General features: G+C 42.2%; 1 protein-coding gene across 2 annotated transcripts in view; it reads right to left on the bottom strand.

The window, feature by feature from the left end:
- Positions 1 to 13,713, bottom strand: part of SPSB4 (splA/ryanodine receptor domain and SOCS box containing 4) — a 151,747-nt gene that overhangs the window by 119,449 nt on the left and 18,585 nt on the right. For both annotated transcript variants that reach the window (XM_025215785.1, XM_006016529.3), the window contains exon 2: positions 4,357 to 5,214. In XM_025215785.1, coding sequence (XP_025071570.1) covers positions 4,357 to 5,050 — 694 coding nt within the window. In that variant the 5' untranslated portion in view covers positions 5,051 to 5,214. The remainder of the gene's footprint in view (positions 1 to 4,356; positions 5,215 to 13,713) is intronic.

Consider the following 13,713-nt stretch of genomic DNA (forward strand, 5'->3'; position numbering starts at 1 on the left):
GTCACCAGTTGTTTCTGCCCATTTAGCAGGGGTCCTATTCCTCCCTGGGCCTTCCTTTTACTCCCAATATATCTAAAAACCAATTTCTTGTTGTCTTTTACTTGGGTTGCCATCCTCAGCTCCATGGCAGCTTTGGCCCGTCTAACTGCCTCCCTACAAGCACGAGCAGAGGAGGTATATTCATCTTTGGTGATCTCTCCCTGTTTCCACTTTTTATGTGCTCCCCTTTTGTCCCTTAGGCTGCCCTGGATTTCTCTGGTCAGCCAGGGAAGCCTCCTGGCCCCTTTCCCCATTTTGCCTCGCTCGGGGATTGTCTTGCTTTGTGCCCGAAGGATCATTTCCTTAAGGCACAGCCACCCTTTTTGGGCTCCCATCACTTCAAAACTCCTACTCTGCATTGTGTCCTTGACTAATCACCTGAGTTCATTGAAATCAGCTTTCCTAAAGTCTAGCACTTTCACCCTACTAGTTACCTTACCCACTCCCCGTCTTATGATGAATTCTATTATTTGGTGATCACTGTCCCCCAGATGGTTACCGATCTGGAGGTCCCCAACCATGTCATCCCCCGTTGCCAATACCAGATCTAGTATGGCATTCCCCCTAGTGGGACTGTGTACCTCCTGTGTCAGGTGGAGGTCCTGTACACAGGTTAGAAACATGCGTGAGCAGTGGGACTTTGCTGTCTGTGACTCCCAGCAGATGTCCGGGTAGTTTAGGTCCCCCGTGACTACCGCCTCTTTAGCTTTTATGGTCTCCGAGAGTTGCCTCAGAAGCCCCGAACCTCTTTCTTCCCCTTGATGTGGGGGTCTGTAGCAGAACCCTACCACCAAATCCCTTTCTCCTTGCCCCCCATGTAGCCTAACCCACAATCCTTCTACCTCCTCATCCTTGGATTCCGTCTTGCTGAGGGTTGACGTATATTGCTCACTGACATAGAGCGCAACCCCTCCCCCTTTCTTCCCCACCCTGTCCTTTCTGTACAATCTATAGCCCTCAATATGTACTGCCCAGTCATGGGATGAATCCCACCAGGTTTCCGTTAGCCCCACTAAGTCATAGGTGTTTAGTGCAAGCAGGAGCCAGGAACTCATCTGGCCTTGAGGGTTGGATAAATGATGCAGGACTTATCGGCGAGCCAGGGTGGGCCGATAGGCTTCGCGACTCCCACCTCCTCCCAGTTCCAGCACTCACAGCCTTTGCTCTGGCATCTGTGCTGCATGTAGCAGGCATCCTGGAGCAGCTGAGGTGGGTACATGCGTGCAAATCCCAGACCAGCTAGAGTGGATGCCATCCAGACTACGCCACATGCTCAGCCTGTTTCAGCCACTGTGGGATCTGCAACATACACATGTCCCCAGCAGCTGGCCCAGGACTGCACCACACACAGTGCCTGCTCCAACCGCTCCAGGATCCGTGCCTGTAAGTGCCACGTGTACCACAGGTCCTGGACTGGCTGAAGTAGGCACCATATGAGGTGAGGGAGGGCCTCGGGTGGGCGCCATGGGTGCTGTGATTCCTGGAGCAGTCAGAAGAGGTACTGCAGATCACACAGACTCTGCTGCCAGGGCTGGGCTGGATCAGTTCAGACCCAGAAGTAGTACCAGAGGCCAGACAGGATTCCATGGGCCAGATTGAGCTTGCAGGTCAAATGTGTGATAAGCCTGCTTTAGATCTACAGCAGTGTGTGCCATATGCAAGATAACAAAAAGATTAAAGCACAACCACAGGAGAACATTTATGTTCAGGTCACAAAGGTGTATAGAAGAGAGTTGACATTTTGCTGTCTGGAAAATGATGCATAATACGCAAGGTACACATCAAGTTTTTGCCACTCCAAAATGAACAGAAGTTTAAGTCACAACTGCTTAAGCCTAACACTTGATCCTTTAGCTCTTCCTTTCCCTCGCTTTACAAGCACTATTACTCTTCATTAAAAGCAAAACACACAATATGAAACCCACAGTTCCTTTTGAAACCCCGCACCCACAATAACAAGTTTTCAGAGCACTAGAAATCCCTACACAGTCCAGGTGTCTAGCAAAAAAACTACACACGTCATCACAAGCTGACACATGCATTTTGAGCACTGGAAATCATTAACTAATATGATTTTGAGAACTGATCAACAATCAAATTAATACCAACTTATCTACCATATCTCACAATTAAGGAGACACTTATCTTCAGAAGCATCCTGCTTTCCTCAAAACAAGTTAAGGGAGATTTAGCTCAAATCACTTTGACTTGTGCATCCACTGGGGAACAGTATGCATGTCATCATATCCCAACTTGTTTACTCTAGAGAAACAGAGGCAGCCCACGTATTATCCAGCTTGAAAAATGGAATGGATCAAGGGAACCTGTGATAAGACTATGCATCAAAACTCTTGGGTTAGTCATCAGCTAGCCACGTTCTGTAACTACTGGGCCTACATGATACTACTCCTAGTCTAGTACGCTTCAGAAAACTGCAGTTAAACCAAAGTGATCACATTAAAGGCCACAACCTGAAAGCACTGACTTCATGAAGGTCATGTTCAAGATCTAAGGCACCTCTCTCATGCCACTGGAGGGACCCCACTAAGCTTGCCCTTTAAGTGAACTAGCAATAGATTAAGGAACAGGGTGGAAGATTTCACCCCTTCTATCATTCTGAGTTATAATTATTACCTCTCCCCTTGCAAATACCTTTATCCTCTTGATAAATGATTTCTGCCTGCTCCTCCTTTCTGACGTGGGGGTGTATCCTGCCTTTCTATCAAATCTCAAATACCAGCTTGAATAACCCAAAGAGAAAAAATGAATATAAAACAACCAACAAATGTAATGAATAACTTGGCCTACTGTCTAAGCTACATGAATAACTGTAGTATGTGAAGTGATTGTTGTTTATTTTTACTCAATTTTACTGGAGCTTTCAAAAAACTAAAGCTAAAAGAAAGCCAAACTGCTATGGCGCTTTGTCCAAAAAACCCAACTCTTTTCAAGGTTTGATACCTCCTGACCCTTTCACTTTCTTCTTTTTAACGGCACTAGAAGATTTCATTAAAAAATGTAAACTGCAAAAGTTCAGTTGGTAAATTTTCTCCCCCAAAAGGGAGCGTTCTGTTTTTAAAAAGGCAATCCTTAAAACATGAGCAAGTTCTTTAATTAGGATTTTACAAACTAGCACAAATGCAAAACTAATGAGCAGAGAATTAAATTGATGAAGAAAATGCAGACTGCCTCCATTAGAAGCTAAAACAAAATTCAATCTGACGCATGTCCTTCAAATTAGGAGACAGATTGCAGTTTTTTATCTTCCTTTAAAAACAGCCACAGTTCCTTTTCCTTTACAGTAAATAACTAATAGCTCAATTCATAAAAGAAAGTTCCAGGGTCAAGAAACTTTTAGTCAGCTATCTATTTTGTCCATTCTCTGTAGATTCATGCTCATGGTTCAAATTGTGGGCAACCTTTTACAGCATGTTATACAGCAAAAAAGAATAAGCTTCTGGTTACTCATGCAGCCTACTTATATCACACTTCAGAGTGGGTAGGAAAAGTAGCTACACTTCCTTATATGCCCTCGCATAACTGTGCCAGCCCAAAAATGTACACTACACTAGATACAGATGAAACAATGTTTACTGTTCCCAAAGCAGCAACAAGACCCATAGGGAGATTCAGAATCAGTCAGTCGCTCTAGTCAGCTGCTCCTATGACAGCATAAGACCAAGATGCCCCTTATTGACCATGCTTTATGCTCACAAAAAATCAAGTCCTAAGGAAAAAAAAAAGTCAGTAGAACCAAAAGATACCAAGTTAAGCCTTATTTTCAGGAAGCCCAATCATTTTTTGATAAAAATATCCAGAAAATAAGGGGATAAAAATGGCGTCACTTTCAAAACAATATCTTTAGAAGAATTTAAATGAGTATAACTTCAAGTAAACTAGAATTTTATAACATGAGGTTTCTGGAGGTTTTCCACATTCCACTTGCCCAATTTTCTTGGAAGAAACAGCTTTCTTACACTGTAATAGTTTCCAGATACCATTCCCTGCACAAGTAGAAGCACAATGGTTTGTACTACAGAATACAAAATTTATTTTGGGACTTGACCAGACAGCTTGACAGAAGCCACACCACTTTGATGTGGAACATGAGGCAGCAAAGATTTTTTTTTGGTATTTTTTTTGGTTTTTTTGTCAGGTGGAAGAGTTATGCATATTGCATTTACTGTCAGCAGGTAGACACCCTCCAGCACCCCACTCACAATGGAGGAAAAGTTAAGAAGAAAGAGAAAAAGGAAAGGTAACAATATGGGAAACGAGTTGCAAAATATTACGATGCATAAATTGGGTAACACTTACGATCAAGTCCATTGATGTATCTCATGGTAATTTCACAGTGCCCCCAAACCGCACTGACTATAGGGTAAACTTTTTTCCCTTTCAGTCCCCTGAAGGCCACTCCAAGATACTGTCCATCTACCATGAAGCTAAGCGTCCCTTCATCCATATCCAAAACCACCAGTAAGGTGTCTGGGAGTACAAAAGGCTCATCCGGTTCCAAAAAGACAGGATATGTCACCCCAGGTTGGTTTTTACAATTGTGATAAAGTTTGTTCCGTCCCAGATCCCAGCCCCAGGATTCACTATTGCTACCAACCAACGATGTGTATCCTACAGAATGCAAGGGAGCTTCTGCTGTTGACACACCCACCACAGCATGTGTTCCTCGTTGCCTTGTGGGCCAGTGAATTTGCCAGACATGTAGACCTCTGGTGTAGCCAACTTTGCCCCGGATACAATCTGTGCTTTGGGCAACTGGATGTCTATGAAAAGTGAGTTTGTCATCTTCCTTTACAAATATATTTAAAGAGCGATCTTCATTATTCCAAGCATGTTTATACTGCACCTCCAGTTTGGCAGGGGGCATATCCAGTAGCATGTCCAGACGTGCAGGCTTGCAAAAGTCAGGGCCCCTCAACTCTCGTTTAACAGGTCTGTAAGGGGGCTCCCTCACATCCACAGACTTTATGCTCCCTGAGATTTTCTGGCCCATTGCTTGGCTGCAGATTCACAAAGGAGAAAGAAAAGGTGACTTTGGCCCAATGTTACCTCATGAAAGCACTTTCACACTGAGTCAATGACTTGACAACCAGATGGGATTTACTTCTCGTGTTTGCAGCTTTTGAGCAGCAGTGTTTTCAGAAGAGACGCACACTCCTGAAAGAAAGCAAAGCATTTCCAGTTAAAGTAAGAAAGCCAGTTGAAACCCACAAATTGTCTCAAAGTTTGATCCCTGCTAGGTTATTTTAGACACTGAGCACTGACAAGTCTCTGCTTTTTATTCCGTGTCCTAGGAGTCCTATCCAGACAGCTGGCAGGATATTCAGAGCCCACCAACATTCAGAGTACAGACAGTAATTTCCTCCAATTCATAATAGGATGCAGAAATCCTCCACCTTCTGCCCTTCCACCCATTTAGTTTAGCCAGGCTACAGTGTCTTGAAAGAGGCACACAATATTCCTCAGCAATAAAGATTCATTTTACATATTCAACAGTATATCCACTTATCTTTTGGTTTCATTTTCTCATGTTTTGTCAGAGCCCCTTTCTCTATGCATTCCTCTCTGCATATGCTCTTTTAATTTAAGGCTTTGTCTTGGAACAGATGGAATGCAACCAGAACAAATGGCACTGATAGCAAACAGCTTTGAAATTTGATTGCTTACCTTTAAGGCACTTGTGTTCACTTTATTTATTGGAAAACTGACAAACTTTATTTTCACTAAGGAGTTTGTTGGGGGGGGGGAAGGGGGAATGACAGAGAGAAGCAATGATGGAACAAGAATGGAAGCATATGGATGCAGGATCGGTGTTCTCCAATCTATTGGAACTTAAGCACTGTGGTTTCAGTTCTTTAGTAGAGCTCATTTCTGGGGATACCTGGCTCAGAACACAAGATCCTACCTAATGCTGCAGCAGATTTTTAAAATCCAAACAAAAGAAAGATAAGCACTAAAAGGGACGCATGCCTAGATTTCAGTTTGGAGAATACTGTCTCTATACACATACAGAGCATCTCAAACTAAAAGAGCCTGAAAACCTCCAGGACCGGTTATGACTTGTATTTAGTGGCCCTTTCCAAAGGCCTATAGGAAGCATTCATTCTGAACAAGATGCCTGACAAATCACAAACATTCATCTTGAGAGCACTTAGAGTGCAAAGCAAGATACAAGTGTTAGTCCCCATGGACTTAGGGGATGACTGATGTGGGATCAAGCAATGGGTCTGTTGCAAGTGCTGGCTCCCAGCAACTTCCTGGATCAAAGCTTCAGATTTCTGTTTCACCCACAGCAGAAGAGCCAAGTCAGCTACTAACCTAAGAGTAGGAATGCTGCTAGCTGGGGAGACTCCAGACTGTTTGTTTGGTGACAAATGTTTCCAAATGTTTAGGGAAAAAGAACTGATATGCTGCCAGTTTTCTCAAGCTCTGAAGAGTGCAGGTGACACTATACAGTATAGTCATTTTATAAAGCCTGAAAAGTCATCTTTGAAAAGCATCAGAGGGGAATGCATCCATGTACATGCCTGTGCTCACATGAGCCCATAAAGGTTATGTTGGAATCTTAGTTTTATAAATAGGTAACAGCAGAGCTGAAAAGTTTGCTTAATGAGTACCCACAGAGTTAGTCTAACAGTTTGTTGAGAAGTTGTTCATAGTATTCTGTATAGACACTTTTTACACCATTATAACAGTTTGTCTGTACTAAACATTTGCTTTCCAAACAACTGAAACCATGTATTCCTAAAACTGCCTAGGTACTATTAACACTTATTTACCAGGGTTTCCACATTCAATACTCCTGCAGTCTAACTCTGAAAAGCTTTCTGAAAAGACAAAGCTCTGCACTATGCCTCAGCAGCATGAAGCTGAGGTGCTGGAGAAAGTTGTATAGGGCTGTGCGAAACAGCCATGTTTCGTTTTGGTTTTAAATTCGGCCATTTCAGAGGACAGTGATTCATTTCAGTGTTTCAGATCACTGTTCTATTTTGATTCAGCCAAATCAGTTTTGGAGTTTCAACGCTGTTTTGGAGATTCGGATCAGCCAGGAGGAGGCAGGCACAGTCAAGAGGCTGCAGGTTCTCCCGCGGTTACTCTGGCTGTGCCTGCCTCTGCCCCAGTTGGGAGGAGCCATCAGAGAAGCCCCCATAGATGCCTGCCCGGCCCCCTCCCCTGCCCAGCCCGAGACTTCCAGCACTTTAAAAGGAGGGCTGTGGGGCTGTGCTGGACTATTCCCAGGGGACGCCTCTGAAACATCTGAAACATTTCCAAAACGTTTTGGATGGTTTGGTTTTGTATCGGTGCCTTCCGTTTCATTTCGGATTCGGTTCACTTCGCCTTCAATTCACTCAGAAACGGCTGCCGAAATTTCACACAGCCCTATTGTATAGTGCATTACCTCAGTGCCTAACAGCTGGAGATAAAGACCTAGCCCATTATGGTAGCACTACCTTTCCTATTACATACAAAACACAGCATATGGATTACGTAGAAAGACAAAGTACCAAGAACTCAATTATTCAAGAATCATTTAACTAGCAATGGTTGAACCAATTCTGTTCTCCCACCCCCCACAACCCACACACCTAGAATAATTGCAATTCACAAGCGGTAAGTTAGATATGGGAATTCCAAGGGTGTCCAGTAGTCTATTTTTGACAATAGTGCCAAAGTTTTACAGTTTCATTTATCAGCATATCACAAGATGATGTAACAGAAATTTAAAAATATGTACTCAATATGTATATGTACTCAATATGTATAGCCTTTCACATAAGGATATATGAAATAACATTATTGTATAAGACTAAGAAAAATAAGAGTGGTGATAATGAAGCATATCAAGATGTTGCTGATAGTTTCAAATTTAAGACAGGGTATGCAGACAGCAAGTATGTGGTGACAGAATGATGCTACTCCAGAGACAAAAATTAGCTAGGGAAACCAACCATGATAGCTTGATAGGCTTTCTAGGTTCAGACAAACCATGACTGACTAACTTAGAAATTAAAATTCCCGACTAATGTTTTTGCCTATGCATAGTGCCCTTCACACCAAGGAGTTTAAGTGCTTTTCAGACTACAGTATTGAAAGAATGATGTTATAGCCATGATTGTCAAACTGCACAGAGGGCCCCTGGCCAATGTGCAAGTAAAGGAGACATAGGATCTGATGCATGATCCCCACAACTGTGCTTCCCACCATGCCACACATGCATGGCAGGACATGAGATCGTGGCATCAAGCATCAGATCCCATCACACCTAATTGCGGGTGCAGGCAGAGCCCAGGCTTCTCCTGTATGAGCAAGTAGCAAGCTCCTGTAGCTAGGAGCCCTGGCCTGACCACACATTCAATTAAAGATGCAATAGGAATCAGCCACAAAGTTATTAAACAGTTTGTGTAATAACTGTGGTTTGTTCCTTGTTCTATCACACCATTAACTGATTGAATGTGTGGCCAGGTATCAAATTTGAGACATGATTAACTGGTTAATCATGTCTTAAGTGTAATGTGTGCCAGGGGTCATACAGAACAAATACTGAAGAGCAGTTGCTATTAGGATGCAACCTCCAACTACTGGTCTTAAAACAGCACTGTCTTAAAGAAGTGCACTCTATCACTAGCTGAAACTGTTACATGTTTTTGACCAAAATTAAAGTGTCTCCATAGATGCACACAATTAAATAGTTATTTTTATGAAAAAGCAGCAGATGTCTTCCAAAGCCATGGGTCCATTCAGAGCCCTGTCAGTCATGGGCCTGTGCACTAGATGGGTCCATGCAGGGTGGTGTGGAGCTCTGATTTCAGTATGTGGGGGTGGGCAGAGGCCCCAATTCATTCTGTGAACTAGCTTGACGCCACTTGCTTAGCCTGTGAAGCCAAGAGGCTGAGTGGGTCTGTTCTAAGTATGTCGTTCTTCAGCTCATGTATGAACACAGGAAAGCTTTTGTAATGCAGAACAGCCAAAACAATGATTAGCTTTACTTAATTCTCAAGTTCTTGCTTTGGGAACAGCACTGGCATCTCACTTGGAAGTGTGCATGCCTTGTCAAGGATGACCAAATATCACTTCCTACCACACAAGTGTTCCCTGTTGTGCTGCCAGTCATCTGCAATTTTCTATATTTACTGAAAAAAATAAAGTAGGCTGTCTCCCAAACCTGTTACAATTTGCAGTCAATGACATAATCCAGAAAAATCCTAATTTATTCTTGCTTGGTCTTCAGCACACATCAGTGAATACAATAAAGAGGAATATCAGCAGTAAAATGTCAACTCCATTGCTCAAGCTTACTCACTACACAAAATAAACCTGAAAAACAGCCATAAAGATTTGTGGATACTGTAAATATTGACATATAAAACCATAAAAAGGAGTTGGGTAAATAAAAAGCTGCTTATTCAAAGAAGATGCCAAATTCTACCCTTACATAGATACATTCTGACTTCCATGTGAATTGGGAGTATATATGAGAAAGCAGAAGCTGGAATAATAAAGTGTTTACTTTATACGTCAAAATGTACTAGTGGGCTTTGGGGAATTAAAAATATTGCTTTTTTTTAACTGTCAATCTCACTGTTAGAATTAATATTATCAATTAAATGATTTCCCCAGGAGCCTTCTATTCAAGTACTGAGCAGATTGATTCTATTTAGTTTCATTATTAAATGTGTCTATTTACATTAGTTTGGAGATGTACAGAAGTAGTAGAATGGGTTGAATGTCAAGGGCATAAAGGGCAGTTTGAAACAGCAATAATTTTTCTACGGGAAATTGGATCTTATCTTAGAGACAATCAAATGCACAAATACAAGTTAAATCTACAAGAATATTGTGACAGGAAAGGTGAAGAAAGGGAGGCAATTCCTCTCTGTTGCAGTGTAGCCATCCAAATGTGTATGTACAATGCTGCTGCTTGCAGTCTCTGAGGAAAACAGTGGGATTTAACAGAGCAGACAGTGGAAAACTCAGAGGCATGTTACTCGGGTAGGCTTAATGCATCAAAATGTATAAGTTATAAGTGACAAATCATAAATGTGGAGGAATAGCTGTGTCGATATAAGTACCTTATGTATCCACACCGGGGGGGGGGGGGGGGGGGGGGAGAGAAACAAGTGTAAGACTAAAAACAGACATGGATTTATTTCTCCAAGGACACAGGCATTTATTCTGGGATATTACAGAAGTACAAACCCACTGTCCGATTTCAAGTACCTATGAAGTACCAAGATAACACTTTAGCCTGGCACAAAGTTGCAATTCAAGACGCACCTGTAAATGACTCTTCCTGCACCTGTCAAACCCTGGACAGTCAGAGGCAGAATAAACCCAAGGACTGTTTTTAATCTAAGTTAAGTGCTGTTTTAAACAAGCACTTCATTCAGTTTTTTGTCTCATGAATATTATTAAAATAATGAACATTATTAAAAACATTTTTTTTGTAATCTTAAACTTACAAATAATTTGGACCATATCCTGTAGCACTTTGCTACTGGTGTGAAATAGGCACAGGACTTCCCCTTAAACTGGCACTTACTGATGGTCAGGATTTTTCATATAGTGCTAAAAGTCTTCCTCCCAGGAATTCCTTTCCCACACCAGCCATAACATGTTACCTCCGACAGCTCTGCATGTCTAGAAAGTCATTCCTACTGTGAGGCAGCCAAGCCACAGGGCCAGCTGTTGGCATACTTATTTAAATTAAAAACCAGTATACTCGAAGAGCCTAATGAAAAAAAAATACCCTTCAAGATATGCCTTTACACTTTATCCAACCATGCTACAGAAATGCAAGTATTTAATGCCTTAGTGTGATGCAATCCATATAATAAAACCACCCCTCTTTTATGGAAGTTAGTTACCACAAAATTTTACTGTACCCATCTTTTCCATATGAATAGATAATGCAGCAGGGTTTTTTTGTAGTTTCTTGGAACATTTGTCTTATATAAACTAACTAAAAATGCTAAAGCTATCACATGTGCTGCTCTGAGGATGCATCAGAACTGCGTAGCGAAGTAACTGGTCTGCAAAGCTAGGGATAGGCATTCAAAAAGCCTGAGCCCAAATTCATTCAATCTCTGTAGGTTAGTTTAACCTGGCTAGGCTAAACCAGTTTGTAACTGTACAGACATCCCAGACATGTAGATACATGCCTGCAGTGGCTCAGGCTAGAAGCCAGTGGGGGCACTAGAGCAGCCCTCCCTTTCCTCCATAGTGCTGAGCTCAGCGGGGCATGGCCAGGCCCCAGCAGGATGCCCTGATTAGAGAGGAGTTCCCCCGCTCCTGACCAGCCCAGCAGGGAATTGATAACACAGTGTTTATCACCCCTAACTCGGTGTTTATCACCACATTAAAAAAAACAACGGAGGGACATTAGCAGCTACCTATTGATTCTGCCTTTGTCCAGTCTGCGGACCGTAGCCAGCATGTGGTCTACTAGCTAATGTTGTGTGTCGGTAAGGCAGAGGGGACAGCGGAATGCCTGCTTGGGCGGGGATGGGGTGAGAGAAAGCAGAAGCCAGGCAGATGCCTACAGTCTCTGTCGGAGCACCATCCAGGGAGAAAAGGGGAGGGGCCAGCTCTGCACAACCCAGAGAGCATGCCAGGATGCTGGGGGTAGTCTGATTTAATTTAAACCAGCAGGGGGTCTGAGACAGACATTGCATAAACTGGTTTGACCCAAATCAGTTAAGTCTGATACTACATTCAACCAGGTTTATCTCAAACCAGTTTCACCCATTTTGAAACTGGTTTGTGTGCATTGCAAATCTGGTCTGTTACAGGTTCAAACCAGTTTATGATCACTTAAACCGGTTTATGTGTAATGTCTGTCCCTAGCTCATGAGAACTGCAATGTCTGTTGCTTAAATCAGAAAAAAAGTATAAGACTTGCACTTTTTCCTGTAGTCCTCTACCTCACTCACTACACACACACCAGGAGGAGAGAGTTTTACCTATTAGTAAAATAGTTTCCTTCCCCACTGTTCTCAATGCCTAAAAAGGCAGCTTGACATATGATCTTGAGAGCTCTGAGAACATGTAGCTAAAAATCATGAAGAAAAGCAGCATCTCACACAAAGCACACTTCCTCAGACAAAGTTTGGCTCCAGCCAAAGGGATACCTGAGGGAGGCGGAAGGGATCAGATTTCAGAAGGTATAGATAATTGTATACAACAGAAAAATTACTTGCATGTAGAAAAATAAACCAAAAAACAAACAAACAAACAAAAACTTTTCACCAGCTGCTGTACTTTTCCCACATGCCAATGCACAGCACCACCAGAAGTTTTACAATACATTCATTAAAAGTACTATGAAGTATAATGTTCTTTATCAGCTCCCACTTTATTCCATACATAATCCTCATGCATACAAATATCCCCTAAAGGTAGCCTTACTCAGTAGGTGGGAGTTCCTCCCCTCTCCATTGTATTTTATGCAACTGCAGAAAATTCCCTATGTCAGAGAAATTAGGAAAATCATCCCAATACTTTGGTTCAACACAACATGTACAAGACTCCAACTATATCTACATAAAACCATAACAACATCATTAAATCTCACAAGTTACTTTTATGTCAGCTTTTGTCACTGCTAGTGTCTGGAAAAAGATATTTTCTGCATTAAATGAAACATGGGGAGGAGTCATTTTCCATACAACTATTAAAGACACTGAAAATATTCTGGTGAGATAGACTTAACTAATTCCTATAGCCCAAATACTTCTATTTCATAGTTTCACATTTGTGTTGCATTTAGGATTATTAGATTAAGCATACTGCACCGAGAACACACCAAATCTGAACAGGAAGACAATATCAATTTCACTTTTCAGAGCCCTCATTGGGATTGCAAGGTATTCTGAGGATTATTCACCACAAAAACTGTGAAATTATAGAATTACAGAAAAGGCCTTACCAGGATGCTACTCAATTGTTTAAATTACATAGTGATTTATGGAGTGTTTCTAGCAGCATTTGAACACTGTACTTGGTGTTAAATAAAGGAATTTTCATTTCAACATTTTCAGTTACATTAGCTCGCTCTTCCAGATTCTGCTAAACAAGCAGTTGGACTTGCTGAAAACTTAAAAATACACTGTTAAGTAATGCCATAAAAGTACAGTTGATATTTTAAAAATTTGCTATGTGAATGCTAGGACACTGTCAAGAGGCAGACAAGGTTCTTTGGGTAAATGTGACATCTTTTATTAGACCAACTAAATAAATGGAAAAATTGTTCTTTGCAAGTTTTGGGGCACAAACACACTTCTTCAGCCATACAGACAGTCTGCTGGTGTTTTATGTGCTCTCAGTCCTTAGCTCCTTTCAACACAATCAAAGGACCATGGTTGTCATGGGTGACTTCAATTACCCGGACATCTTGTGGGAGGATCGCTCAGCAAAATCTGAGCGGTCGCAAAGCTTCCTCTCGTGCGTGGATGACCTCTACCTAACTCAAGAAGCCTATGGGCCAACGAGAGGCAAAGCGCTGCTCGACCTGGTACTGGCTACTGGGGATGACCTAGTCGGTGACCTAGTGATCGATGGGAAGCTGGGTGACAGCGACCATAAGCTGATCACCTTCACCATCCGCCGAAAAGCAGACAAGTCAGTCAGCAACACGGAAGTCCTTGACTTCAGGAAAGC

The sequence above is a fragment of the Alligator sinensis genome, unplaced genomic scaffold (genome assembly GCF_000455745.1).
Source record: "Alligator sinensis unplaced genomic scaffold, ASM45574v1 scaffold187_1, whole genome shotgun sequence".
NCBI classification, from domain to species: Eukaryota; Metazoa; Chordata; order Crocodylia; family Alligatoridae; genus Alligator; species Alligator sinensis.